Genomic DNA, 27318 nt, shown 5'->3' with positions numbered 1-27318 from the left:
CTAACTTCTGAAAGCAATACAAAGAGGAACAAAAACATTTCGTCATGACAGACTTTTGATTATTTTGACTCTCTATTATAATTGACTTAAAAAGCATTTTATGCAAACCATTATGCAAATAGGTCGTACAAACTAAATATCAAACAATATTTAAAACCATTCATAATCATTAGCTAATGTTTGTCAGAGAGTAAGAGTTGTATGAAACACTAACAGCTCAGGCATATTAAGAATGTGCTGAGTTAAAAGAAATGACAGGAGCTAAACACCTAATCAAGACAAATAGAAATATGATCACCGTGCTGTTCAGAGAAGTCTTACCATCTTTTTCCATCTGTATTCTTGCTCCTTTATATTTCCAGAGGACAGTAGGTGGGGGGGAACTGACGACGTCACAAATAATGTCAGCATTGTCTCCCTCTGTAAACTCCTGGGGCGAGGGTGCATTTGTGAAGGTGATTTTTTCTGGAATATAAGATGCAAAACACTTTATACTTTATAGTGGTTATTTCAGTCTCATCAAAACTCCATCTTTCTGACTTAGCTTGACAGCTGGGAAGTAAAACATTCTTGTTCACTATTACAGATGGACACTGAGTGAAGCATATGTTTTGAAAAATTGTTCCACACACAGTAGGATAGCTTCAAAATAAAATTAACAATTTTTTTGTCAGTTACCCGCAATTTTCCTGTAAAAAAGTGTCAAACTGAAATGGTGCTTGGCAATTTTACCAATCACTGTCTTTTCTGTGTATAAAAACAATTCAATTCTGACCCATTTTACAACCACCCAACTTCCTTGTCGCTATGGTAAAGAGGAAATTCTTTCACTCAAGTCACTTTAAACAAGCTCCCCTAAATTGTGATTTTTTTTAAGTTACCAGAAATTGGGGGGGAGCGGGTCTATCCCAGCGGACACTGGGCGGAAGGCGGGGTACACCCTGGACAGGTCGCCAGGCTATCACAGGGCTGACACATAGAGACAGACAACCATTCACGCTCATGCAGTTAAGAGTCACCAATTAACCTAGCCTACATGTCTTTGGACTGTGGGAGGAAACTGGAGTACCCTATGGAAACCCAAGCTGACACAGGGAGGACATGCAAACGGCTCCCCTAAACCTGGGTTTGAACCCCCACCCTGGATTTGAGCCGGGAAGCCTATTGCTAACCACTATGACAATGCTAACCACTGCATCATTGCCTTCAGGGGGCACAAGTGAAAAAACTGCAGCAGCTGTTATTTTCTTTGACTACAGAAGGTGACATTACATTACATCTGCAAACTGCTGCTGTCGTCATGCCTTCCATTCCTATAGGTGGCAGAAGTTCCTGTGTTTACAGCTGCTTTGACAACGGCGGGAGCTTGCTTAATATTAATGTGTGAGTTTGGGGTCGACTAGTATCATTAGGTGTGTCACTACAAGATCGAACCACAAACCGATCTGTTCAGGTCCTGTCGCCTGACTGATGGGCTGTCGTGACCCTGACCACTTGAGGTCAATGCCTAACCCCAACCATCTTTGCACGTGTGTCAAAAAAAACATCATTACAGATTGGGCAGCAACAAGGTGCTTGGTCTTAAAGTCGTTCTTTATAATCTGTGTTGCTAGAGTTTCTACCTCTCTAGAGACAAAGTGTTTCACATCTAAATAGTGTGACATTTTAAATTAAAACACAGTTTTACATTTACAAAAGGCAAGACAAATGCTTATCTTCAAAAACTTCTGTGAAAGACACTGCATATTGATTTTAATATGCAGTATCTACATGGGTGACCACTTCTAATTATAACCTCAAAAAGTTCTGTTTGGGAAGGGATTTCATCTCTGACGGACATTTGCTGATGCTTGGCATTCATGGAAAATAAAAGCCATTACTCACAAGAACTGCACAACAGACAGGATCATTAAGCAGCCCTCTAATGGTCTTCCGACCGTTTATTGAACTGATGAAAAATCCATCCTCACTTGAAAAGAAAAAGAGTAATGTGTTGCCCTTGAGCAGTCAATAAAATACTATGAGTTCAATAAACAGGATTTTTTTTTCCTTCTGTGTTCATGCCACTCAATAAGGAAAGCAAAATTGGGAAGTGTATGGGATGAGGGAAAATACTTACGAAAGATTTTCACTTTGACGGTTGACTCCCCTTGCTGGTCTCCATTAGTTGCGACACACTTGTATGTCCCTGCATTTTCAGTCCCAGCTTTATAAAGTGTGAGGGTGGAGGATGACTCATCGTTACGGGTTACTGTTATGTCTGGTCTGTTCGGTTCTATCCTGTCCCCACTTGGTCCGAACCAGTCTATGTGCCTGGCAACGCCTACAACTGAGAGCACAGTGAAGAGCAGCATGTTAGAAAACAGTTATCTAAAATGTATACTTTCAACATCAGTGTAGGTCACCAGTGCCCACAGACTGAATATTGTAGGTTGTTCACACTCCTGCATGGACTGTAGCCTGTGGTTTATGCATTTTAGCTCTTAGGAATAACTGATGAAATAAAATTCATATGAAAAAATATCAAACATTTATGCCATGTTTTGCCTTGAGCAGATGGTGAGAGCAACAGGAAACTCAGGAGATTAACAGGGGTTTCATGTAACAAAGGTCAATCATTGATTAGGGCATTTCACCCACATAGATACATGTACGTATACCAGACCCCTAAATCATCAGGCTGTCAGTATATGTTGTTAAAAGATAGCTTTGTAAAGCAACGTGGTTTTAGACTAAAATACTTTTTGCTGAGAACCAGTTATCTATGTGAACATCTTGTGCAATAAGTACAGTGTTTCCAATGAATGAAGTCATTTGTGGTGGCCTGCAACAATATCATTGACCACCACATTGTTTTACTGTTTAGAATCCAATAGCCGATGAAAAAAACAAAAGACCTGAAAATGGCGTTACTTTGGCTTTGATGTAGCCACCTCTCTTTGTCTGCTGTCATCACTCTGTAGGCTTAATCAATGTCCCAGCACTATCTGATCGGTTCCACGTCATGAGTAATAGCCTTTCAACACTGAAGGTTGATGTGCCACAGACGAGCATCACAAATGCAGACTGGAACTACTCGAGTGGTGCTGTGTGTCAAATGTAAAGCAGTAGACGTTATTGAAGTTGCAAAAAACATGCACTGTTTCTGCTGGTAACGTTTTGCTATTAGAAATAGTAGTTACATGACGTAACTTCAGTTGAATGAGTACCAGAACTGCAAGGAGAGGAAGGACAGAGCCTGAATGCAGCAAGAGATGTGACTAGATTATCATAGTTTTCGATAATGACACATAACACCGACCTACCAATACGCATTTAGCCTGCACTGGACCCATTCCTATGAGTCATTCACTCTATTTATCACTCCAATCTGCAGTATAGTTCATACACGTCATCGATGAACATGAGAAGTGTGCAGGCTTCATAGTCAAAACAGGTTTTGGAACACACTCTACACTCCACTCCTCTTGCAGCTACCGCCACAAATACTAATTCTGTAGGAAACACTGAAGTACTCATGGTACTAACATGCCAACTTGAATTTGTTTTTTGTGATTACAAATTTTGTTTTTTCAAGTTAGATATTTATGAGAATTTAAACTCAAATCACAGACCTGTGCCAACAAATCTTGGCCTAAATGAGAATGTAAAACTGAGGTACAAAGTAGGGTTGAATGGTATCACAGTATTAACGTATACCAGGATATTTAGAAATCCCAACAGTACAATTTTCAATAACTTAAAAAACACAGATGCTCATCTTTCAATTAAACTCATATGGAGAGGCTATATTGAGGGTATATTGTATGCAGAGCACATCATGTACAACCAGAGGTCAGCATCTAGTGGTGGAACAGGCAGTTGAGCTGGCAAACATAGGAACTCCAAGTGGTGGGGATAACGTCAGAGGACTGTAAACAGCTGGTCAGCAATAGCAGAGAGAGACAGCAGACAAAACTGCATATTATCACATCTAACTCCGTGAATTAAGGGTTAATTTCATGCCAATACTTTCATAAATGGTATGCTTCACTGGAATTTCAAGAAGGTATGAGGGTAGGAAAAATAAAGCCTGGTAAAAAGTGAAAATCATTGGGTTGGATCCAGGTTTAAAAGGTAAAACTGGGGCTTTTACAGTCAAGACGGTTCAGTAACTTACCTTCACACATGAAGAATTTGGACTCTCCAAGACTAATCTCACCATGACTTGGTGTGATCTGCACTTCCAGTGACACTGTAAACAAAAAAAAAACAAACAATGCATGATCAGTTACGCAATAAGCATAATTAACGAATCACAAGATGGAAACATATCAGTGTGTGCCATCTAAAGGCAAGAAAAGAAGTAGCCACCTGCAAACGGGGCAACAACTTTTAAATGTTTCATAATGTTTTATATTTGATGAAATTATATCTGATTTGCTAATTACTCTGAAGTTCACACTCTTATTTGACTGTTTACCACCAACACAGTTGCCCTGAGACAAATTTTGTTAAGATACTTATTAATTATAGGATTTTAATTAGCAGTTGGTACAAGTACCGCATGCCAAACTTGAAACTCACAATCAAAGACAACAACAACAACAATTAAAACGATAATAAAAACTCAAGCTGTGACTCTCATTTCCATCAGGTGCCCCAAATTACAGCAGTTACTATTTCCTGCAGGTGGCGACATGCATATCTTTTCACATACATCCATTTTATAATTGCGTTAGAACAGACAGTAAGCACTGGTAATCCATGGAAAGCAATGGTGCATGCACATTATGAAATTGACTATGCCAGTTTTGGCTCCAGCAGCCTCATTACTAAAAAAAACCTGACATTTCCTGTTCCTCTTTTGCCTGCAGTCTTCCTGTTCTTTCAAGAGAAATAACATCCAGCCAACTCTGCAATTATCTAGTTAACACTGAGCAGCTGGTAAGAACCAGCGCTGTGCTGCCAATGTACCTTGAGAGAAATTATATGTAAGATGCTTCAAAGAAATTCTTAGAAATCACGTCTTTCCATCAAGATAAATGCAGCGTGTCTCACAGTGAAAGTCTACACTTAATCAAAGACCGGATGAAAAAGACACATTTCTGTTATTTGACATGGACAGAAGTATGGCCTGAAACACTTCTGTGCTTAATTAGAACAAAGCTTCCCTTGTTTCCGACAGAATCTCCCATGGGGGCAGTCAAGGGTTCCTGTGGTATGACTAAGAAGTGTGACTAACTGGGCCAAAAACACATAAAAATTAATGTGCCAGAGTGACCACTGCTTGGTATAAATGGCAAGAAATCACTACTTTTCACAGTCCAAGTCAAGGAATATAAATTACTTGGGTTGGATTTTTTTGTTCGAATAATGGTAAGCCATCATAGAAGACTAATGTTCACTAAGGCTGCACAATTCATCAAAATATTACAGCAATATGGGCAAGGGCAACTTTCCTCTATGCTGTGACTCATCACACACTTAAACGCAGTTCTAGGGTCACTAAAACAGATTTTTGAGAAAGCATTCAAAGATGCAGATTTTTCAAAACTCTGGTGACTTTGTATTCATGTGGATGTGTGGAATGGAGCCTTTTGGAAACAATGATGTCATCTCCATGACACAAACGCCCATTGTTGCTCTGTGCAATGAGCATGCACCAGCATCAATAACAACAACGGTGGACTACAGGTTTGTTCACATTTTGTTAGCGGAGCTTGGTCTGAGACCTTGGTCTTTCAACCAGGTCTGTGTCACCACATTGTGGAGACTGTGTGCAGATGAACAGTGTAACGTGTCCTTCATGCCCCTGGCTCTGGGAACTTCCTGACTGCCCGCCAGCCAAATTCCACCTGATGGCGCAAAACGTGTTATTGATGATGCCAAATAACGTGCTTTTTTGTCATCCAGTAAATTTCTGCTCACAGAACAGGCAGGGAGTTCCCGAAGCTGTCAGCACAAGGGGTGCCTTAACACCATTAATCTGCCCACACCATTGCGACACAGACCTGTGCCACACTGGCACTCCTGTACACGAGTCCCTGTCCCTGATATTACAGTTGATGAGATTAGCCTGCCTGTTCATCTACAGTGCAAGTTTCTAATCAGAATAGGGTGGTGTGAGGGTGACATATCCAGCTATTGAGTGTCTTCTTCCTAAGGCCTTTCCAACTAGCACCCTTAGTGGCCAAAACATAAAAATGCTAGATGACAACACATTAACTCCCTTCTGAAAAGTAACAGTTGTTGTAGTTGCTGGAAATCATTTAAGATGCAAGTATACATTTTGCTGTTAGAGAAATGTTAATTTGAGTCCAACTGATAGGAGCCTGCGTCTATAGGCCTGACTTAGCTGCACACAATCTGTAATTTTACATCACTGAGGAAAGGCTACATGATTATTTAAAAAGAACCCTTTACCAAATTATGAGCATAGAAAACTTTAACCACAGATGAGTAATTTAATGTTAATTAAACAGAAGCGTACAGCAGCAAAACGGTAATATCAGTGCAATCAAACAGAATTAATCAAACACAATCAGTTATTTTCCCGTCCTTTTCCTATTGCTAGTTTACTCACAACCTCCTGGGATTCTAAAGAATAAAGCTGGCAGTAAAAATGCAATAAAGTCCAAAAGTCTCTGAAATCAGTAGGAGCAACCTGCTCAGTGGATTGAGTGCAAACAGGATGAGCTCCAGCACTCGCAGTAACCCCATCCCATCAGGCCCTGGTTCGTCTCAGTCCACAGCACCAGCAAGAGAGTTCTGCTCAGCTGAAGTCTTGTTCTCAGATGGAAAAACTTTGCTCTGCTCCAGTTCTTGTTCAGAGTGACACAGTGTCCCCCAGCAGTTGATCAGGGGATCTGCACTTCTCTTAAACCTTGAGTTCGACTACCTTTTCTTTATCCCTACATAGACATCCCTTATCAAATCTCCTCTCTCCTTTGCTGTCCCTTTATGGATATCCTACATTAGAGCGTAAGTACACATGAGGCTAGCACAAGGCAGGGCTACATATGGTGTGATCACCTTTGCTACTACAAACAAGGGCTACATGACAAGATCATGTGCTTCAGGACTGTAGGTCATACACCTAAACCAACCTGGTCATGCTCAAATGTTTTGCTAAGATCTTGCTGGTCTGTTAATCAAACCATCAATTTTAATTCAGGTACATTCCATTTTCGCTAGCCATTGGTGATTGCTCGGCAGTCTTGTTACTTTCCATCAATCCATTGGTTTTCCTGTTCACTCATTGTTCACACACATATCATAAGGTCACATTACACTTACTCTCAGTAAACCAATAAGTCAACTTTTAGCAAACTTTACTTGATTAAACACATTTTGTTATCACATCACAATTACAAATCATACACATTTCTACTTATAGAAACTGATTCAGTGTCTTTTACAGAATGAACTACAATACAAATCACACACCTTCATTTATATACTGATTCTTTTTATTACCACACCTCTCTAGCATCTTAAGTCTCTTTTTCGATTTAACCTCCATCTCCTCTTACTGCTGTTCTCCTGTGGTGGTTCCTCTTCTCCACTAGGCCCTGACTCTGCCTATGGTGGTGACACGTTACTTATTATGCAGGTCAGGTAATCCACAACCATTTCTCATTCTTCCTCTTCTTTCTCCTGTTCTGGATCTTCTGTGGTAGAATGTACCTATTGTGGTTCTTTCTTTCTGTTAGGTTCTTCTGCTGCTTATGGTTTTTGCTTGTTTTGCGTCCTGCAAGGACTTGTATAAGGCCTCCCGGATTTAAAACTGACATCTGTTTTTCAAGCCACTTTGACACCTGGTTGAAAATTGGCAAACTTAAACTTAGTGTTGCTGCACCACTTCACAGATGAACAGAAGCATCTGCTGCACCCAATGCTATTTGGTCCACCTCAGTGCCTGCAGCTTAAAGTCAGCCAGAAATTATGGTTTTGGATCAGGCCCAGTCAAACCAGTGCATGGTGGGATAATTTTGAGAATGGGATTGCTGTCAGAGAGAAGTGGAAGGAAAAACTTGTCATGCCCAGAAAGTCAATTGTATCTCTGAGCTGGTTCCTTTATCCTTACACTGAAGGGGAATCAGCAGTGATTAGATCTGCAGTAGATGTTTTGAAAAAGGTGACGCTAGCCTGTACACTTCACTACCTTTGTAACAAAGGGAGACTGTGGAAGACGGATACCACTGGCGAGCATTTGGAGTCATTTTAGCATTCTTGTGTGGACCAAGATTTTTTGTTAAATGAAGGACATGTGGGCAGATTATTTTCTTAATGGACGGGGAAAATATCTGTTTTCAAAAATATCTATAGGTGAAGACTAGGGGTTAGGGATGGGTACCGAACTCCGGTATTGTACGAGCTCCGGGGCTACATTCTTCAAGACCGCAGCATTGATAAGCTCTGACCTTAACGGTTCTGCTATCAGTACTGGAGCAGTCACGTTTTTTAAATTTTTATTTTATTTTTTAAAAAGCGGGGCTGTTCCAGTGGCGTGCGCGCGCGCACACACACACACACACACACACACACACAGCACATACACCAACTCAAGCTCATAGCCTACCTTTAGATAGATAACGATGGCGGAGAGAGCCAAACGGTCACATTACTTTACCTTACAAGAGTTGATGCAGACACAGCGCGCTGTCACAAGTGTGACAAATGTTTTGCATGTAAGGGCGGCAACGCTAGTAATTTGTCAAAACACCTGGTGAAAGTGCATCATATTCAGACGTACAGGGTTTGACTGCCCTAGCACAGCTAGTTCATTTATGTCCAGTCCAGGTTTGTAACATTATGCTAGCAGCCAACACGTGGAGTTAATAACCATTAGCTATTTTGCGACCCTATTTACTAAATAGGGTTTCTGGCACAAGATAATGGCTTACCGGCGGCGGAGAAGCCTGGCTCCAGGTCCAGTATTTTCCTCTTTGTTAGTATCATGACTGTCCACAAGTACCTGAACAGCTGAGCCGTGACGGCACACAGGTATGTGATGTGTCAGAGGAGAAACGAGCCATTCACATTTCTCTCTTTGTGGCAGGTAACGGTCCACAAACCTCAGCGCACTTTAGGGACTGTTGTTTACTTGTCAGTGGAGGAGGGTTGCTGGTTGATTTTTATTTTATTTATTTATTTTATTTTGATCCCCCCTATGTTAATCACTTATTGATGCTGTTTTTGAAGTATGAATAAGTCAATAAGTAATTTATTCCATTGAAATATCATTGATGTATTATAGAAAAGTGATTTATCTTTTTATAAATGACAAAAGGCACATCATGCCTCGTTTCTGCTGTTGTATCGTGATACTACTCAGACTTTCACTGGTATTGTACCGTGGGTCCCAATTTTGGTACCGTGACAACACTATTACTTTATGTATTTTATGTATCGATAAGAGTAGTAGTACTGTTAAAATCTTAAGGATACCCATCCCTACTAGGGGTGTAACGATCCATCGATCTGGATCGATATATTGATTAAATTATCAACGATACACTGTCACTGATGCAAATTGAAAACATTGATCCATATCATCATCATATCATCACTGGATAGGCTTCTGTTTTGAAAGTCTGTGTCACTATCAGACAACAGCAGACAAACAACAGCAAGCAGCCGAGAGTAAGACAATAAGGATTATGTTATTTATTCAGGAACATATCAACAGCGTGGAATATTTTCAATTCCAGAGAAAATAGGGGGTCAACAGTCAAAGCACATGCTGTATGTAAACAATGCCTCTATGGGGAAAAAACACCACGTAATATAACATGCCTGGACGGGCATCTCAATCCACTAACATCTTGCAGTGACACAGCAACATTTGCTGCTCTGTTTCAATAACGTTGGGCTGAAAAAACATGCATGCAGGCTGTAAATAACTGTTCTGTTTCCTTCAAGAGATGAAGTGACTTAAACCAGTAAGAAAAAGTCTAAATAATACATTTGTTAAGCTATGAATAGAGGAAAACTGTGCTAGCAGCTAGGCTAATTTATGCAATGTAAATGTGCTTTAGCTAATAATGAGTGGCTGGCAAAAAACACAAATGACATGCCAATGAACCATGACAGTTAGTACTTATTTGAACTTTTGTTAAATTATCTTGTTGTGTATCCATGTTTTATGGCTGCTGGGAGAAGTTTCCCTTCAGGGCTTTCAGCCAGATAGCCACACAGTAAGAAGTACACTCTACTGCACTTAACTTGTTACAGTTACTTACATTATTTATGTGTTGTTTTGAACCTTTATTGTCAAAAGCAAAAAAGAAAGAGGTGGCAGCTTCTTCTGGAACAGATAGTGCTGTATGAGCATGATATCCCCTCATACTGATTGCAGGCCCCAGAACCGTGTCAAATCGAAATAGCATTGTGGCAGACTTTGTGATGTCTGCAAATATTGAATCAGTGTCCAAAGAATCAATTGATATATTATTGTGTCTTGATGACACTAGTGATTTACACCCCTAGTGTAGACTGGGCCTAAGAAAACCAGAAAACATTCTCATTAGAGAAGCTTGAATCATTGAATTTTGGGGACTATTGCTTAAAAAGTGACTTCCAACATGCATCTGACTGATCAATTAATCGCTTCATCTCTTAAGCCATCCACATCCCAGAATACCCATACAACTAAAATGAAGCCCGAGAACATAAAGTGTAAAAAAAAGGTTACCTGTCCTTTGTATATTTCTACTGTGTCTCTATTATTGTTCTGGTGATGTCACTGTTAATCAATGCAGGAAAGATTCACAGGAACAATCATCAGAGGCTGGCATTCACTGCATGGCTGAGTTTAGAACCTGAAAAACCCATTGAGTATTCCCAAATTTAAATCCACCAAATGTTTACTATATCTTTTAGAGAGTGATATTAAGTAGGCGTGCAGAGTATGATCACTCATTCCATCAGAGCAGCACAGTTAGGTAGAAACTGAATGTACACTATGAAAATGACTGCCGTAGCACTCTCTGCTGTCAGGATATCATCATTTTAGTCTACTTAACATCACTATAACTGATAGCATGCACGATAGTTATCCTGTTGCTTCAAGGTTTTATTTTTAATTGAGCCAAATCGTGTAATTTTGTCAGCAGGGTTTGATGTTCAAAGTGAGGGAACATGAAAATCAGGCATCAAAAACCCTACTCATTATTTTCATACGAACTGCTAACTAAAACAATGTTATGCTAATTTTATGGATAAGGATTTTTGTTTTAATTGGACAGAGGAAATAAGTGCGGCTGCTGTTCATTTAGTCAAACAAACAGGCACCTCATTTGCAGAGGAGGCATGGTGATGATGATCATTCAAGTCAAGTGAAGTTTATTTGTAAAGCCCATTATCACATTCAATGTCTGAAAGTTCATTACATTAGTAATTTTTTTTCCAACCCTGCCAAAGAGGAAGAGGAAACAACTTTGAAACCATGCTACGCACATTCAAAAAAGGCTGAAACCAGAGGTAAAAGTGGAAACAGAAACACAAAATAGAATGATTAGACCATAATTTAGCAGCAGTAATACATCTGGTTCAAAAATAATGTGAAAAAACCATTATAAGAACAATGCTGTATCAATTCTTGATATGTTTCAGTTCCATGGGGCGAGGTAGGTGGAGTGGCAATTAGTGAGACGGGTGAGATGTGGGGCAGGTGATGAATCAGTGACTAGTGTTAAGCATATTGCCTGAAAAGGCTTGGTTCTACCTGAATTTTACTGCATTTTTTTGTTAGACACTTACTGCCCTTGACATTTTTGCCAAAAATGCAGACGATGCAGAATCGTGCAGAACATAGGCCTACTAAATGCCAACCATAGCACTGTGTTTCAGGTCAAACTAAATGCAGTAGCAAAAATAAATGATGTTAAAGAATATGTAGCCTATATATGAAACACTCAGACACCAGTTTATTAGGTACACCTAACCAAAACTAATAGGTCTAATAAAGCAGACCTGCAATTAATCCTACCTACAACCCATTTAAATCAGTGAGGGTACACTAAATATCACAAACATCTCTCAGTATATTTCAACAACACCACAAACTACAGGTTCTGAAATGACCATTAACTTAAATCAAAACTTTTCTAAACCATTTTCAATAAAACTGAACATTGTGATATATATGAAGGTAGAATATATTGCAGGACTGTTGCATTAGCTTTAGCTGGGTGCAACTAATAAACTTGCAACTGAGTTCCCGACATAATTGGCTAAATGAAGAAGGACCAGGTACTATTAAAATTGATAACTGATGAATTGCTAATGTGAGAAAAAACATTAAGTATTAAGATATTGCTGACATCCAACAGTATCAGCTGTGTGCACTGAATTAATGTCATAAAGTCAGAAAGCAGCGAGCCAAACTGTGAAACCTGTCAGTATACTTCACAGCACTGTGTTTCCTATATTAAAACCAACAATGCAAAACCGTTCTCATATCCTGCAAGCAAGCTGACATTCAAAAGGATGAAAGTCCCACTGGGAATTTCCATCACACGATCCCCCATCCTCCTCCCTGTCTCTCACTATATGATTTTCTCCTTATTCTGTAGAATATTAGAATACTAGACCAACACACCTGCACAGACTGGGAGTTTTATTTTAATCAATCTATTATGTAGCCAAGACACTAATTTGTCCTCTCAGATCGAAGGCAGTACTGTGGCTCCTCTTTGCAGACAGTTAAGAAGAAGACAGAGTAATTGCTCTCTAACCAATAGCTCACATTTCATACATGTAAGAGGCTAACAAGCTACTGTAGCTCAAGTCCAGTTAACAGGGCAGAACCTCCTTCAGAGCAGTGGGTGGCCAAATTACAAGAAGCAACTTTGTGTCCTAGAAATTCAATCTGCATGTGAATCCCCAGTGATCAATCCATTTTAAACCCAAGTAGGGCTGAGACTGCATGGAGATCTCCACATCATAGACTTAAAGGAGCATGCACCATATAACTACACTAAGTGTAGATTTATCTATACACTACTTTTAGTCATAATTTATTTGATAGTGTTTTTTTAAAAGAAAAAATGTGTTTGACTGTTGTGCTGTTGCTTAAAAATGGATGTGTAATTGATTTCCCATACAACTGGTTAATCAGTAACTAGGGTGTGTCAGTGTCTCTGTTGAGCCAGAGGTGTATCATAATGCACTGCTTTCTATCACAGTGTCTAGAAGGGTTGTACCTGACTCAGAGTTATGTCAGCTGAATCAGATTCGGCTGTTTAACCCTATGGGCCCTTGGCGTTTTTGGGGGTATTTTTACTGCCTTTACTTTTAAGCTCATATCACAGTCATTGTAAGAGCTACATACACATGCTGTATCTTGTTGTTTTGTTTTTTTTTTCAGGACAATCTGGGCTAACCAGATTTGCCATCATTTCATGTCCTTCTATGTGCCTGTATTTTATATTAATTTTTATATCAAGGAAAAAAACAAATCCGTGTGACTAAATTCTTACATTTTTACATGTCTCTCACCATAGCAAGTTGGAAAATGACATATTCTGCCATATATGAAGAGGGAAGACTCTCTGGAATCTGGCAATATAAGAACCATGATGCTGGGACATTCTGTCACTTCACAGTTGTCCAAAACATGTGGTTTGTGCCAGGTGGACATGATTGCCAGTATTTTTTTATTATTGCAAGAAATTCCATTGACTCATTCACAAGTCAAAAATGTGTTTTATCTGAAAGAAACATGCAATATTTACATCTAAGATAATAGAAAAGTAGTCAACCAAGTGCAATGATCTCCTCCAAGATAATATTTGCCCCTTTGTTTGCAGTAAACAAACTTTGTTGTTGTTTCTCAGTTTCAGTTATATACTGGGGGGGCATTTTGGAAACTGGGGGGACACATGTCCCCCTCAATGTATATGGTGACTACAGCCCTATCACGCATGCATAATTAGGCTACAGTTGTCTGGGTGCGCAAAGGTGAAGTACGCTTGTCTTGTCATACAAAGTTTGATGGACTGTCAACTGGACAATATGGAGATATTTGCATCTTGAAAGCCGGACTACAAATGTGGATAGACAGGGAGAAACACACGCAAGCCTAGGACGTGGTAAGTTACAGTATTTCTCACTATATAAAGTGACTGATAACAAGATCTGTATAATGGATTGTAAAGAAATTCGTCAGGTTTTCATTTTGTAGAAAATTGATCTGTATTTATAGCATGATGGGATGACAGCACAATGATGTGTGTGGTATCACTGGAAAGCTCTGCTCCTGCGCTTTCATGTGATATGAATTTCTGTGCGAGCCTGCATTCGCAAGTAATCCATCCAAGAGTAATGTGTGTGCAAAGCTGTATGAAAGCTCTGTTATACATAATTTCAGTGTAACTTTATCATTTTTTTTCGCTGTGAAAACACTGGGCTTCTCGCTATGACGCACGGTCGCGGAGAAAATCAACAGAGAAGAACAGGTGTGAATCTGGACGCACTATGCGTCGTTCGGGCTCATAGGGTTAATATGAATATTTGATGTTTTTTTCCCCCATGTATAAGGTTTATAAGTTTGAACAGGGCCCACCAGGATGTTAAGTGTGACAGCAGCATTCATGTAATATAGTAAACAAACTAACGGCGCAAACAGCAGATTGGAAACATTTTTTGCCAACACTTGATATCAAACAAAAGCCAGAGACTGTGTCGTATTAAGTATCTGTGAGCTGTTAATTCACCATTTCCAAGCAGAAGAGAGAAGAATACTACTCAATACATAAATTTCCCTCAAAGTTTGGTCAAAAAATAAAAAAATAAATAAAAAAATAAAAATCTGTGAAAGTGTGCACCTTTACTTTTCCAAAATAATCCATTTACCTGACAAGTGTGACATATCAAGGTGCTGATTAAACAGCATGAATACAGCACAGGTGGTCATCATAAAAGGCCACTTTAAAATGTCGAGTTTGATCACACAGCTGAATGTTCACTTCACAACCATAAGATGTTTCCAGTGCTGTTTCAATGAATTTGGCAGTACATCCAACCAGCCTCACAACCGCATACCACATGTAATGACACCAGCTCAGGACCTCCACATCCAGTGTCATCACCTGCAAGATCACCTGAGACCAGCCATTCCAACAGCTGATGCGACAAATGGTTTGCACAACCGAAGAGTTTCTGCACAAACCATCACAAACCGTCTCAAGAAAGCTCAGGTGTGCTCATCGTTCTCACCGGGGTCTTTGACAGCAGTTTGTTATCATAAGGATGTACTGCCAAATTCTGGGAAAAAACATTGAGGCCATATTATGGTAGTGAAATGAACATTCAGTTCACAGGCAACAGCTCTGGTAGACATTTCTGCAGCCAGCATGCCAGCAACACGCTCTCTCATGACTTGTGACATCTGTGACATTGTGTTGTGTAATCAAACTGCACATTTTAGAGCAGCCTTTGTCTGTGACCAGCCCAGGGTACACCTGTGTAGTAATGATGCTGTTTAGTTAGCATCTTGATAATGCCACACCTGTCAGGTGGATGGATAAGGAGAAGTGCTCAATAACATGGATTTTAACAGATCTGTGACCAAAATTTGACAGAAATATAACTACTTAGTGCATAATAGAAAAGTCTTAGATCTTTAACCTAAACCTGCGGAAAATGGGAGCAAAAGTGTTGCATTTAATTTTTTGTTCAGTGTTCAGGGTTTTAAAAAGCAGAATGTGGTACAACACACTGATAGACTACAGTCGTCAATTCTAAAACCTCTTTCCACACAAAAACTCAAAACAAATTTTACTGATTCATAAAAACTGAAAACTCAAAAGCTCAGTATATCCTCAGATATGTTCTTTCTTGTCATATTAAAAATGTAGCCCTGAAGCTGCACTCTTATTTCTGCAAACGGCTGATGATCGAGCACAAACTCTTTAACCTACTCTAAATCTCCCCTACGCCTCGAGTATGGAAAGAAGATTCAAAGTATGACTGTTTATCAAAACTGGAACAAGGACTTAAAGTTGAGTAGAAAAGAAGATGGCCCTGGGAGCATCAGAAGGTGCTATGTACCACTAATTGGTAAACCTAACCTTAGGCTTACAAAAACTTGCATACAAACCAGAGTAACATGCCCAAACCTGTACCAACTTCTGTAGTTGTGAAGGCCTTCAACACAAGACTGGCTGAGAGACCCAGTGTGAGAAATGAACAATTTGAGTAGATAAGAGTGACCCAGTTCTGAGAAAACATGCAATCTGCCTCGCAGCTTAACTTGGCATTTCACATTAAAATGCCTCTTCAGACTTTGGCTCTTCATTAAAAAAAAATCGTCTTTTACAAAAGCTGAATGAAAATTAAAAATTCAATCTCCATGCCATCGAAGTCAACCTCTATCGACCGCTTGAAATTCAATAACTGAAACCAGGAATCTGAAAAGAATTTCACAGACCAAGAGGAATTTTCCATCTACAAACTGAATGTTTTTGTGGTCAGTCCCCTGACGTCAAATGTGTGGCTCTACCTCGACGTAGCTTTAGATTCTATTACACGTCAATAATTTCATTCTTAACACTGAAGACTGCTTACAAAAACCAAGGAGGATAATTAGGTTTAATATTCTCTGCCTCCAAAACACTGCCATTTATGGATACACAGTATGGTTGGAACCCCAAACATCAGCTGCCAACAAATTGGATGAAGAATGCCGTTCTGTCCCAAATTCTGAGCAGTAAATTAAGTCAATTACAATTGTACCATGTGTTCAAACTTGAAGGATTACATATGAGCATAATGGTCTACCGAAATTTTTACCACAATACCTAGACAAATACCAAGAAAACACCAGCAATAAATCTATTTTCCTGCATTGAAACAGGGAAGTACAAGGCGAATATGAATGCAACACTGAACTGTGGCTCTGACATTAGCAGTTCATTTGTGATGTAACGTTTGCTGTAGCTGTGGGCAAAGTCATATTTGGATACAGGCTGATTGTGACTGTAGGAGACAGCTTGCAGTGTCAATAATTCATGTCTCTGTAGGTCGTCAACAAAACCTTAGTGTTTGTAGTCTTAGAGCAATCTCATTAAATATATACCAACATGGAGTAAAAATACTAAATCATTAGTGAATGGCATATTAAAAGTGTCTGAGTTTATTCTTCTGCTGCTTCCTAATGCAAGTCACAGCACAATGCAGCAAAATGCAAAATATATGATGCCACTTATTTGAGTGTAAGTGTAGTTTAGAGCCAGATACGACTGCATCCTCCCCAGTTTAAACTATTTCTATTTAAGGGTCGTCTTCATGATTTCTTCAGTACAGCCGCGAGGCACTGTACTTCTTAATACCACTGCATACACATATGCTTGCATGTGTATGGGTGTGATTGTGTCTGTATGTGTAGTGATGGCGGTGGAAGGGGGGTTATTTCATGAATGAAAATTATGTACATTGATGTCCTGGGGCTACAGTAATCAGTGGTTGCAGTTTGAGATCCTTAAATAGCCTCGTGTAGCCTGAACCCATCCTCTCATGCTCGGGTTGTATCTTGAATTTAAGATCCCCACAGGAACACACTGACTTTACCATGGTTATGTTGGAAGTGACTGATAAGATATGAAGAGTAAGGACACCATATAGATGAGGATTTATGCAGAGCTTGGCCTCTTTCCTCTGGCCTCCATAGTTATCTTAGAACACCTCGGGTGCTACAGCCTGTGCTAGTGGATATTGTAGTAAGCCTCGACCCAGGCTGCGACTCGCTTCACTTGCCGTGTGGGATTATGCCCATTATCTATTCTACCAGCGTAAAACACACACACACACACACACACACACACACACACTTAAACTTACCCCTGACAGTCAGTTATAAACCTTAGCTTAACTATCTGCAATCTAAAACAAACAAAAGAATCTGATCTGTCCTTCAAATAAAAGGTGCACTAGTCACTAAGGCTGCAAATCACTGAATGGAACTGTATATTTTGCCAAGACAGTATACAACAATGCAGAAGCTTCTGCGATATGTGAGCTCTATAAAATATTCAGAGTAGACTTATGATGTCAGAGAATGTCTGCACACGGCTCTCAACATGGAGGTGGCTGAGCTGGCAGCTAACTGTACTAACAGCAAGAACGATGATAACAACTGCAACAGCGCTGACAGAGCTAACAGGGTTAATGTGGAGGGTAATTGGGGAGGCGGGTGCAACGCTTCCACCATGACACCGTTATGCCACTGTCACAGCACTATGGGTTGGGATGGTGTTATTGGCAGTAACCATCATATGAGCGCAGTTCAGAGCCCCAGGTAGCATTGCTATGTCAGTACCACTTGCCGTGCTGTCACTGTCAATGTCGCTAACAGAGCTAACATAGTAAACACTGTTAAAGGGCTTTTGAGCTAAAAACTGAACTGCTTACTCACCAGGTCAGGATGGTGTTGCTAGTAGTAACTGCCAAATGAGCTGTGCTGCCAATTAGCAGCTAACGGTGGTGGGTAGTGCAGTAAACTGAGGAGTAGCATGATTAACCTATGGACCTACCTACATAACTGGTCAAAAATATTCTTAACTGTTAACATATTGTCAGTTAATCACTGACATCTCTAAATCAAAACTTTACTCTATGTATTTACTGAATCAAGAGATTCTAGTTCCACATATTTTCATAATGCAGAGATGAAAGGGTGTCTAACAAAAATGAAAGAAGACCAAGTTTTTTTGACACTTACACACAGACACACACACACACACAAATTCATTCATGAACATGAATGTGCCACTATTTCAATGTCAAACAGTCTTTAACTGGTCTGAAATACCAGAAGGCAAATATTTCAACACTTCAGCTGTCTGCATGACTTAGTGCCACTGCTTCAGTATTGGTGCCACTGTGTTTATTATGTATTGCAAGAGGCCGACTCACAATATATCACAATGTTATTGGTGCTACACATAGAAAAGCTTAGAAAAGCTGCCGGTACCTCATCCACTTAGAGCAATTTATCATACTGATTTATCATCACAAACACAAAACTCTAAAATAGACAAACAACAACTTCCTCTTAAAATAAAAGACAAAGGCACGTAATTCAGGTGTTTTTGTACACACAGCCATTTGCGTTGACTTTCCTTGAATGATAAACAGATTTCCGTGCACATTACTATAAATTAACTAGGAAGCATTTAATTTAGAACAAACACAGCACTGAGACCACAGTCTTAAAAGGGACAATGCATGCCCAAAGTGGTTGTATTCAGGACCCACTACTTTTAAGGAACAAGTGAGTGTTTGCTTGCTGCTCATGCCTCTCAACCACAGTTATACTCACTTCTAGCAGTTGCTATGGAAACGTGTTTCCCAGCTCCCCTCTCCCCATATTTTGACATCACTGCTCTCTCTCTCCCTCTTCCTCTCTTCTATGGCTGTCTGATTGGATGCAGCAGTGCAGCCTCCGAGGAGTGACTATTTACATTGAGAAGGTTGTTAAAACACAGCGCACAACTTCAGCTAATCACCATGATTGCCTTCAGTGGCTGGGCCATTGGTGGTGATATAATGCTCTGATGTTGGCACCAGTTATCCACATACTGTACGTAGCAGCTATGAATTCAACCCTGTTTACCATAACATTCAGTGACACCACGTGATGTTTAAAGAGCACGTTTTAACAATTCATTTGAGGCTCAGCTGGTGCTTCCCTTATTATAGCTCCAAACTGAGGCACCAATATCAGGCTTTAGACACTTGGGACATTTCATTTGTGCATGACTTTTTAAAAACATGATAAGACTGCACAACAGATGGCCAGAGGCTCACAGTAAATCTCTGTGCATTAGGTTTAAAGGAAATGGTTATGTGCCAACCCAAAAGGAACCACGAGTACAGAGAAACTGCCTGGCTCTTAATAATATTTATTTCAAGGCTTTCAGTTCAAATTACCCTTGTAAAAACCTAAATCTTAATCCCAAATCTTCTTTCCATGGCATCTACAGAATTTAAGGAGCCTTACAGTGTAATTCATATGAACTTAAATCCTTTTTATAAGCTATAAATGATTAATGATAAATGAAAATTAATGCATTCTGTAATCACAGTCAGCAGATAACAGGATTTGCTTCATGGCAGCAGAATGTTACATGTTAAAAAACGAGGGCGTAAAATATCACTTGAAATACTGACGTAATGGTCACATTTATGGGTTACATAATAGGGCAGCATATTAGAATAAGAGGCCAGGGCAGCAGGAGCCGAGCTGCCACAGTGGAGATGATTCAGACTCCTATCTGTTGCTGAAGAATGGCCATTTGAAAGGTGTTTGGCTGTGATATTGAAGTATCATAAAACATGACATATTATGCCACATCACTTTTATCACTTTGTCATAAGCCAAAAGGATCGTTTCAGTGCCGTGTGCTGTGACTTGATATGCATCACTCTTAGGAGGGATTTTACAGATGCGCCAATCATGAAATTCTATGCCGATACCAATATGTTTTGGTTGTTTTTTTTTCCCCTTTTATGCCAAGGAAAATCTTCACTATAAAAAATAAAATAACTTTTAAAGTATTTTAACACTTCAGTACACTGTTTGAATGGGAAAAATTGAATCACACAAATGTATGAACTAACCTTTCACATAAAAAACATATTTTAATAAAACTGCTTCAAAGCCTTTTTACTATATGTATCATAAATGCCTCTCTAATATCTATTTTATACTGCTGTAAAAACATCAGTAAATTTCTCCTTTTAACAATTTTACTGAATAGATCTTGAACGCACCATAATGTAACTCAACACAACCTCCATTTGCTTTTCGTTTTGGCCACTGGTTGCTACAAGCTAACGTTAACTAGCTCTGCTCCTGCTCATTTCAACATGTATTTCTTGTTCACAGTGCAGCATAATCAGAGAAAAAATGGGGTGTGTCCCCTGACACGTGGACACTAAGTTTCCTGTACACTTTGGTCTCGAAGGTGTCCCTGGGAAGATCTCGACACTTCCCAAACATGTCTTCTATTCTCCATGGGATGCTGGGACACCGTTAGTTATGAGCCCTGCTTTTTAGCCTGTACAAAACTGATGTGATACATCAGAAAAACATCTGCCACTGCCATTGGTGAGTGTCATCTTATTTGCCAAAGGGTTGATGGCAGTCAGCATGGCTGATGGGATGCTTTATTTGCAGCACAACAGGGAAGTTAACATCACCCTGGTTCCCTCCACAGCCAATGTGATTTTTCCATCATATTTTGGACTATTGCAGAAAATAACCTCTGTGGCAAACAGAAATGAATTACTTGTTTAGCAAAATAATCTTTACCAACAAACACCAATTTATGATTTTTGAAGCAGAAATGCAATTGCCAGAATTAAAAAGCTAACATTAGGCTATAAACAAACAATCACGTAGCTTCCATGTTGTCTCTACAGCGAGGCTATAAAGCTGTGTTCGCCATGATGGTGCTCTGAAGTCCCATTTTTTTTAAACATCTGTAATGTTCTTTACATTGACCTCTGCAGCATTAAACGATCTACTGGGAAAATGGCTGTTATTTTAAATTAGCTACTACAAAACCTAACTTTGACACCCTAAAACCCAGACATCTTGTAACATGCTACTTCAGTATGCTGGCTTAGTTCTCAGCAGACTTTATTGATATTGTCAACAAGGACAGGTGTGATCTGAATAGAGATGAACAATTAGTCCATCACCAGAAACTTAATTTGCAGCTTTTTTGAGCATTTATATGTCCAAATGATGCAGTACTCAGGGTTTTCCCCTGAAAAGTTTTTAGGCCAGGTAGCAAATTTTTGACAAGGGTCACCTGATCTTGGGAGATTCTTTACACTAAGATCGACCAATTCATCGGTTTGGCCGATTAATCACCGGCAGGACAACTATTGTTAATGGCAGAATGTGGCTCCGATAGTGGCCGATAGTAACCTCCACTTGTCATGCTGGTACGGCTGTAAGGCTTTTACACTAGAGGTCGACCAATTCATCGGTTTGGCCGGTTAATCACCGGCAGGACTACTATTGTTAATGGCAGAATGTGGCTCCGATAGTGGCCGATAGTAACCTCCACTTGTCATGCTGGTACGGCTGTAAGGCTTTTGCACCAGGTACCCCACATGCAACTACAATGTAATAGGTGCTTTAAATATTCGATTTAATTAATGTAGGACAGCTTTACTTCTTTATTAGGGGCATAATAAGGTTGCTGGTTACAGAGTAGCATTATATGCTTTCTGTGTTTTGCTATAGCAAGCATGGTCGGTATAATTTCGCAAGAATTAAGTAGCAAGCCACTAGCAATGTGTGTGAAATTAATTTCTGATAATGAGTTAATAGTCATTTAGATTATTACTTCGGGACCGCAAGGGGCTGGCACTCACTGACAAAGACAAAGTGACTTTGTCCCGAGGAGCAGCTGATTTTACCGCAAGGCTGTTCAGTGATCTAACAGACCTGTTTTCAGTCCGTTTCTCCCCACAGCAGTTGTCTCTCGAAGCTGTTTTGTGATTATCTGCTTTGCTCCATTTTAACAATTTTAATGCTTTTCTTTTACTGTTCAAGTGCAGTCGGGGAATAAAGTACCACATATATTTATTCCGTGTCCCATCATTTATGAGCAGGCCACATTTAAGCTCTTTGTAGACCTACACAATACAAGGGTAAGAAACTTTTCAGCTCTACCCACCAGTTTGGCATCTCTTCCAAATAATCCAGCCACGTAATTATCCATTGACTGATATCAGTTGCAGGGTTTAATCCTCCTAAACCTCCTCCTAAAACCACCTTGGTGCCATATGCCAATTCCTAGCTTTGGGGCCCATGCAGCCACGGAAAAGTCCGAGCACAGTCGGGGCCAATTGAAAGCAATTTCAGATTAACTGCCAATGTGTAAGCTTTGTTCTGCTTTGTCCTGCCGTACTGATGAGCCAATTACACCACCGGACCAAAGCGCCTTTGGGTGAAAAAGCATGTGCGGCAACTTGTTAAAAGTTATCATTTGTGTTAATGTGAGCCTTTTTAGTAAATAATTTTAGTAGCATTGATTATTACTTTTTAGTGCATTTCTTGGTGTGTATCGTTCATGATAAATATCTTGTTTGTGTTGGGACAGCAGTCGCTAAAATTTCAGGACCACGGACAGAGATGTTTGTTGTGTGTACATGTTTATGTGGCCTCCTGGGGTCCATTCCAGAGAGCTGGTTCAACAAACTCTCAGTGTAACCCTGGTTGGTGATTTGCACTTGAGTACAATAAAGTGGCTTAATTTCAGCTACTTGGCAACAAGGGTAGTAAATCTAAACATTTTCAAATAAGATGCTGAATAAACACATTCAGTTATTTACAAAAAAACAACTCATGTGCACATTCTGTAGCGGCACCACAATCCTGATCACTCAGGGTGTGGTGGTGTGGGGTGGGGTCTTATCAGCTGATTAATCGGCTTTCGGCTTTTTCCTGCTACAAACAATTGTTATTACACCAGCCATTAAAAGTCATTCACACCCTGAGAATTTTATTTCAATGGTGTGTTCAATATGCATCACTTGAGTCTGTTGCAAAATCAAATTGTTTTCAGAACCTAAATATTAGGGTATTTTTCCAGTCTATGCAGTTGCACAAGAATTCACCGTTCTCCTAATGTCTATTAACAAATAGCTGCATATGTATGCAGAATGGTATACTTAGTATTGGAAGTGTTCTGGTTTCAGTCTGTTGTCTGTTTCGTATTGACCAATCACGTTCGAGTGGCAGGTAAACAGTCTGTATGGAGAACAAAAGAGGCATAACCCACTGGTCACAATACAGGCTAAAAGCTCATCAGCTATCGTCCGATGATCTTTTTTTTGTTGATTTATTTGCATTCATAAGCAGCTACTGTATCTGTTTACAGTCATTAGCCTCTTCAAAATGACTGGCACAGAGAAGAGGAAGTCTTGGCTCAGATATCCGCTACACTTGAACCAACTAAATATTGGCCGTTGCCCCCAGAGGCTTATTGTCATCAGACTGATGGCCCATGGGTTCCAAGACTGCCATTCTCTCAGACCTAGCACTGCATTTCTAAGGACCACTGTAAAGAATAAAGTATAGATACAAATCACACATGCAATTTTGGGTTGTGGTAAATATACTGGTTATGTCTCTCAAATACATTCTGTAAGTGGGAAAACTGCTGCGGCGCCATAATATCTTTTAAGTAACATCATGCTTCAAACTGAAGCCAAATAAATGTGTTAAAATGAACTCTCCCTAATGGGTACAAGCCTCTCTGTGCTACATTCCTCTTCCTCTCTTTGCTGGAGATAAGCTGTGACTCAATGAGCTACGGTGCACTCCACTTCAGTGGCCAACTGAATTCACCCTCATTCAGGCAATTTAGTGTGAGTGCCCCTCAGCATCTGCCTCAGCTGTGCACCACACAACAAAAGCCCAGGGAGGCGGAGAGTTGAGCGTCTGTGGCCCATCATGCCATGCTGTGTACCCCTGTAATGAGTCAGTATTTAGAAGGCTGAAAACAAGGCCAGAAGAGAATGCAGACATCGTGCTGGCAGGGACACTTAAAATACAGGGAAGAGGAACAATCACAGGAAAGAGGACAAATTGTGGCTTATTAAATAATTCTGACAATTATGTGAACACAAACTACCACAAGGCAGGATAAACATATTTTGTCACCTATGAGAAACAGCCATGTAATGCAGTGGAAAAATAAGTACGCCAAAAATGCCAGTTTGATTTTCGTCCAGCTCCAGTAGAGCTGTACAACCTGTGCAAGGACTGAGAGAGAGCAGTCTGTCACTATGTCTAAAAAAGACACGCATAATCAGTGAAATGGAAAGATTCTTGGAGGATGGATTCTGGGCACAGTGCAAAAAAAATTATTTTATTTTTGTCTCGAGTCCTGTATGGCAACTATGTACAAGAATAGGGAGCCTGTGTGGCATGAACAATGACTGAAATGGTAACATCACTGCAAACACAATGAATCACCACAGACTGTTGCAAAATAACACTCATTCGTCCAGATTAATCATAACAGTAGTCCTCCAGTGGCTTCCCTGTTAGTGCTAGTCACGACACACTCCCATGAAAAAGCCCACAAAGAGGCCGCCTTCTCGCTACTTGTGAGAAAGCTATTAAGGTTTAACAGAATATAATACACTAATGCAGTGCTAACTGGGCAGAATTTCATGCATCCCTAATAATTCCTGTGACAACAAAAGAGGCAAAAAGAAGGACAGGGAGGGCAGGAGGGCAAGAGGGAGGGAGCCACAATGACCACTCAGCCACAAGCTGCCTGGGACTACACAGAGCCCCGAAGCCTGGCACATGCACACAGCTCTCTCTGTGTGTCCATTCAGAAGGCAGACAAGCTGGGACGAGCCGGATAAGCCTGCCTGTGACTCCACCAGGAAGAGGATCAATAAGAGGGAATGCACCATTTCAGATACAGCCAGACAGAGCCAGGGGCAGGGCAGAGAGGCAGAGCAGCACTTGAGTACTCATTATGTTGTGTAGGATGACACAGTGTGTGCAGCCACTTCTTGGGGCGTCTATGAATGGAGGAAGACGATGCAGACCCATTAGAGATTATGGCAGACCGCACAGTAATTGGATTAAAGCGCTAATGAAAATAAAAACTGGCATGAGCGTGTCTCCATCAAGGTTACGGAGCTGAGAAAGATAATTGTGTGTGAATGCGTTGAGAGCAGGTGGAGAAACCAGCGGCTCAAACCCATCCTATGACTGGAGAAATGTTGAACAATGTTCACCACGGCCATCTACTCTCCCTTGCTTGCTGGCATAGAAACATTTGGCTGCAGCTGAGCATTTGGAAATCACCCACCAGCAGTCAATCACATACTTATGTCCCGCCTCTCATACTAACAGTCTGATATTAACACCTGCCAAGTATCAAATGCCAGAAAAATTTGTCTTTGCCAGTAAATAAACAAGGGTCATCCACCACAGTAGCCAAGATAATGATGCCTCAGCTGGTCTTTTCCTGTCCTCATATTTTGTCCCTACTGACCACTATACACTTTCGCCAACAAGCCAATCAAATCAAAGCAAAACAGTGGCTTTGCATCAAACAGGCTTCTGATTAGCTGCTTCTACAAAAAAAAGCTGCTTAACTGTTATTTCCCATTTGCCTGAATGCTTCACCGGCCAAACACTGGTTTGAAGATAAGCACATACAACACAGCCAGCGTGAAAAAAACAACAGGAAGAAAGACCAAGACAACGAAAAGATCTTTAGATAAAACTTAGTTACCAAGTTTGAAATCAAAGCCTCTATCAGCTCATCTCATCACTGAATTTTTCACAGTGTTCCTGACTTAAATCAGAACTTGAAACAACTGAAAATGAGTAGGTAGGTTTTACAGCGACTCATCAAGACGACGGGCCATCAAACAACAGCAGCTGCAATACTGCTACCTGCAGTCTGAGAAGAACTTTAGAAAGTGATTCACTAGACATGTCATTTTAAGTTTACCTGAAGATGGTAAGCATTTATTCATTTCTTTGTGCTCATTAGTACTGACATTATTTTCCCAAGAATCCTAAATTATACATAAAGCTTTTCTAGTAATGCTGTAAAAAACAACAGCCCCAGCAGTGTCGCGACCTTACTATTTTAATCAATTGTAATTTCAGAACACCAAAACAATACCTCAATGTTAATTACGTGCAAGTGGGCAGCTTCCTGCAATAAATAACCCACCAATGTGACCTCACAGACCAAGGATTGTGCTGCATTCTTGCTACGTACTGTTTCCTCCTCTTTGATAATCTATATGCACAGGATCTCTTACTATCTAACTATCCAGACAACTGCCATTGAAGTGCCTTCAGTTTAATTCATCTCTCTGACGTGTATGTGCCAGTGCATCCCCCTGCAGGAAAACTGCCCCCCTGCTAACCATATCAGACTAAAACCCTTTGATCGTGACACAAGAGTCATCTATGCTCCACTAAGAAGCTCGTCTGTTTTATCCTATTTGAAATTAGTTATACTTTATACGTCCCTATGGGGGAATTTGTCCTCTGAACGTGACCCATCCTGACTATTTTGGAGAGCTGGGTAACCACAGCACAGTTCCAGGGGACCGACTTCAGCTCTGAGGCCACCACCTTGGTCTGGGGCAATAGCAGGAGTGTCCTAATATAACTAATGTGCGTGTCTTTGGGGTTGGAAACCACAGCACCCAGAGGACATCCATGCTAACATAGGAACAACACGAACCTCTACCCTGCCTACATAGCACACTGTAAAGAAACAGTGCTAACAACACTCGGGTGAGGAAAACACTGGAGTA

The 27318-nt window shown here is 40.2% G+C and overlaps 1 protein-coding gene across 6 annotated transcripts in view; it reads right to left on the bottom strand.

Moving 5' to 3' along the window:
- The window catches only part of ncam1b (neural cell adhesion molecule 1b), a 100723-nt gene that overhangs the window by 55533 nt on the left and 17872 nt on the right, over positions 1–27318 (bottom strand). For all 6 annotated transcript variants that reach the window (XM_049575588.1, XM_049575591.1, XM_049575589.1 and 3 more), the window contains exons 2-4: positions 4160–4234; positions 2120–2329; positions 322–465 (exon numbers count right to left, since the gene is read on the bottom strand). In XM_049575588.1, coding sequence (XP_049431545.1) covers positions 322–465; positions 2120–2329; positions 4160–4234 — 429 coding nt within the window. The remainder of the gene's footprint in view (positions 1–321; positions 466–2119; positions 2330–4159; positions 4235–27318) is intronic.

Source organism: Epinephelus fuscoguttatus, linkage group LG5, assembly GCF_011397635.1.
Source record: "Epinephelus fuscoguttatus linkage group LG5, E.fuscoguttatus.final_Chr_v1".
In the NCBI taxonomy this organism is placed as follows: domain Eukaryota; kingdom Metazoa; phylum Chordata; class Actinopteri; order Perciformes; family Serranidae; genus Epinephelus; species Epinephelus fuscoguttatus.
The sequence above is the reverse complement of the archived record's forward strand: the minus strand, read 5'-3'. Positions and strand labels throughout refer to the sequence as shown.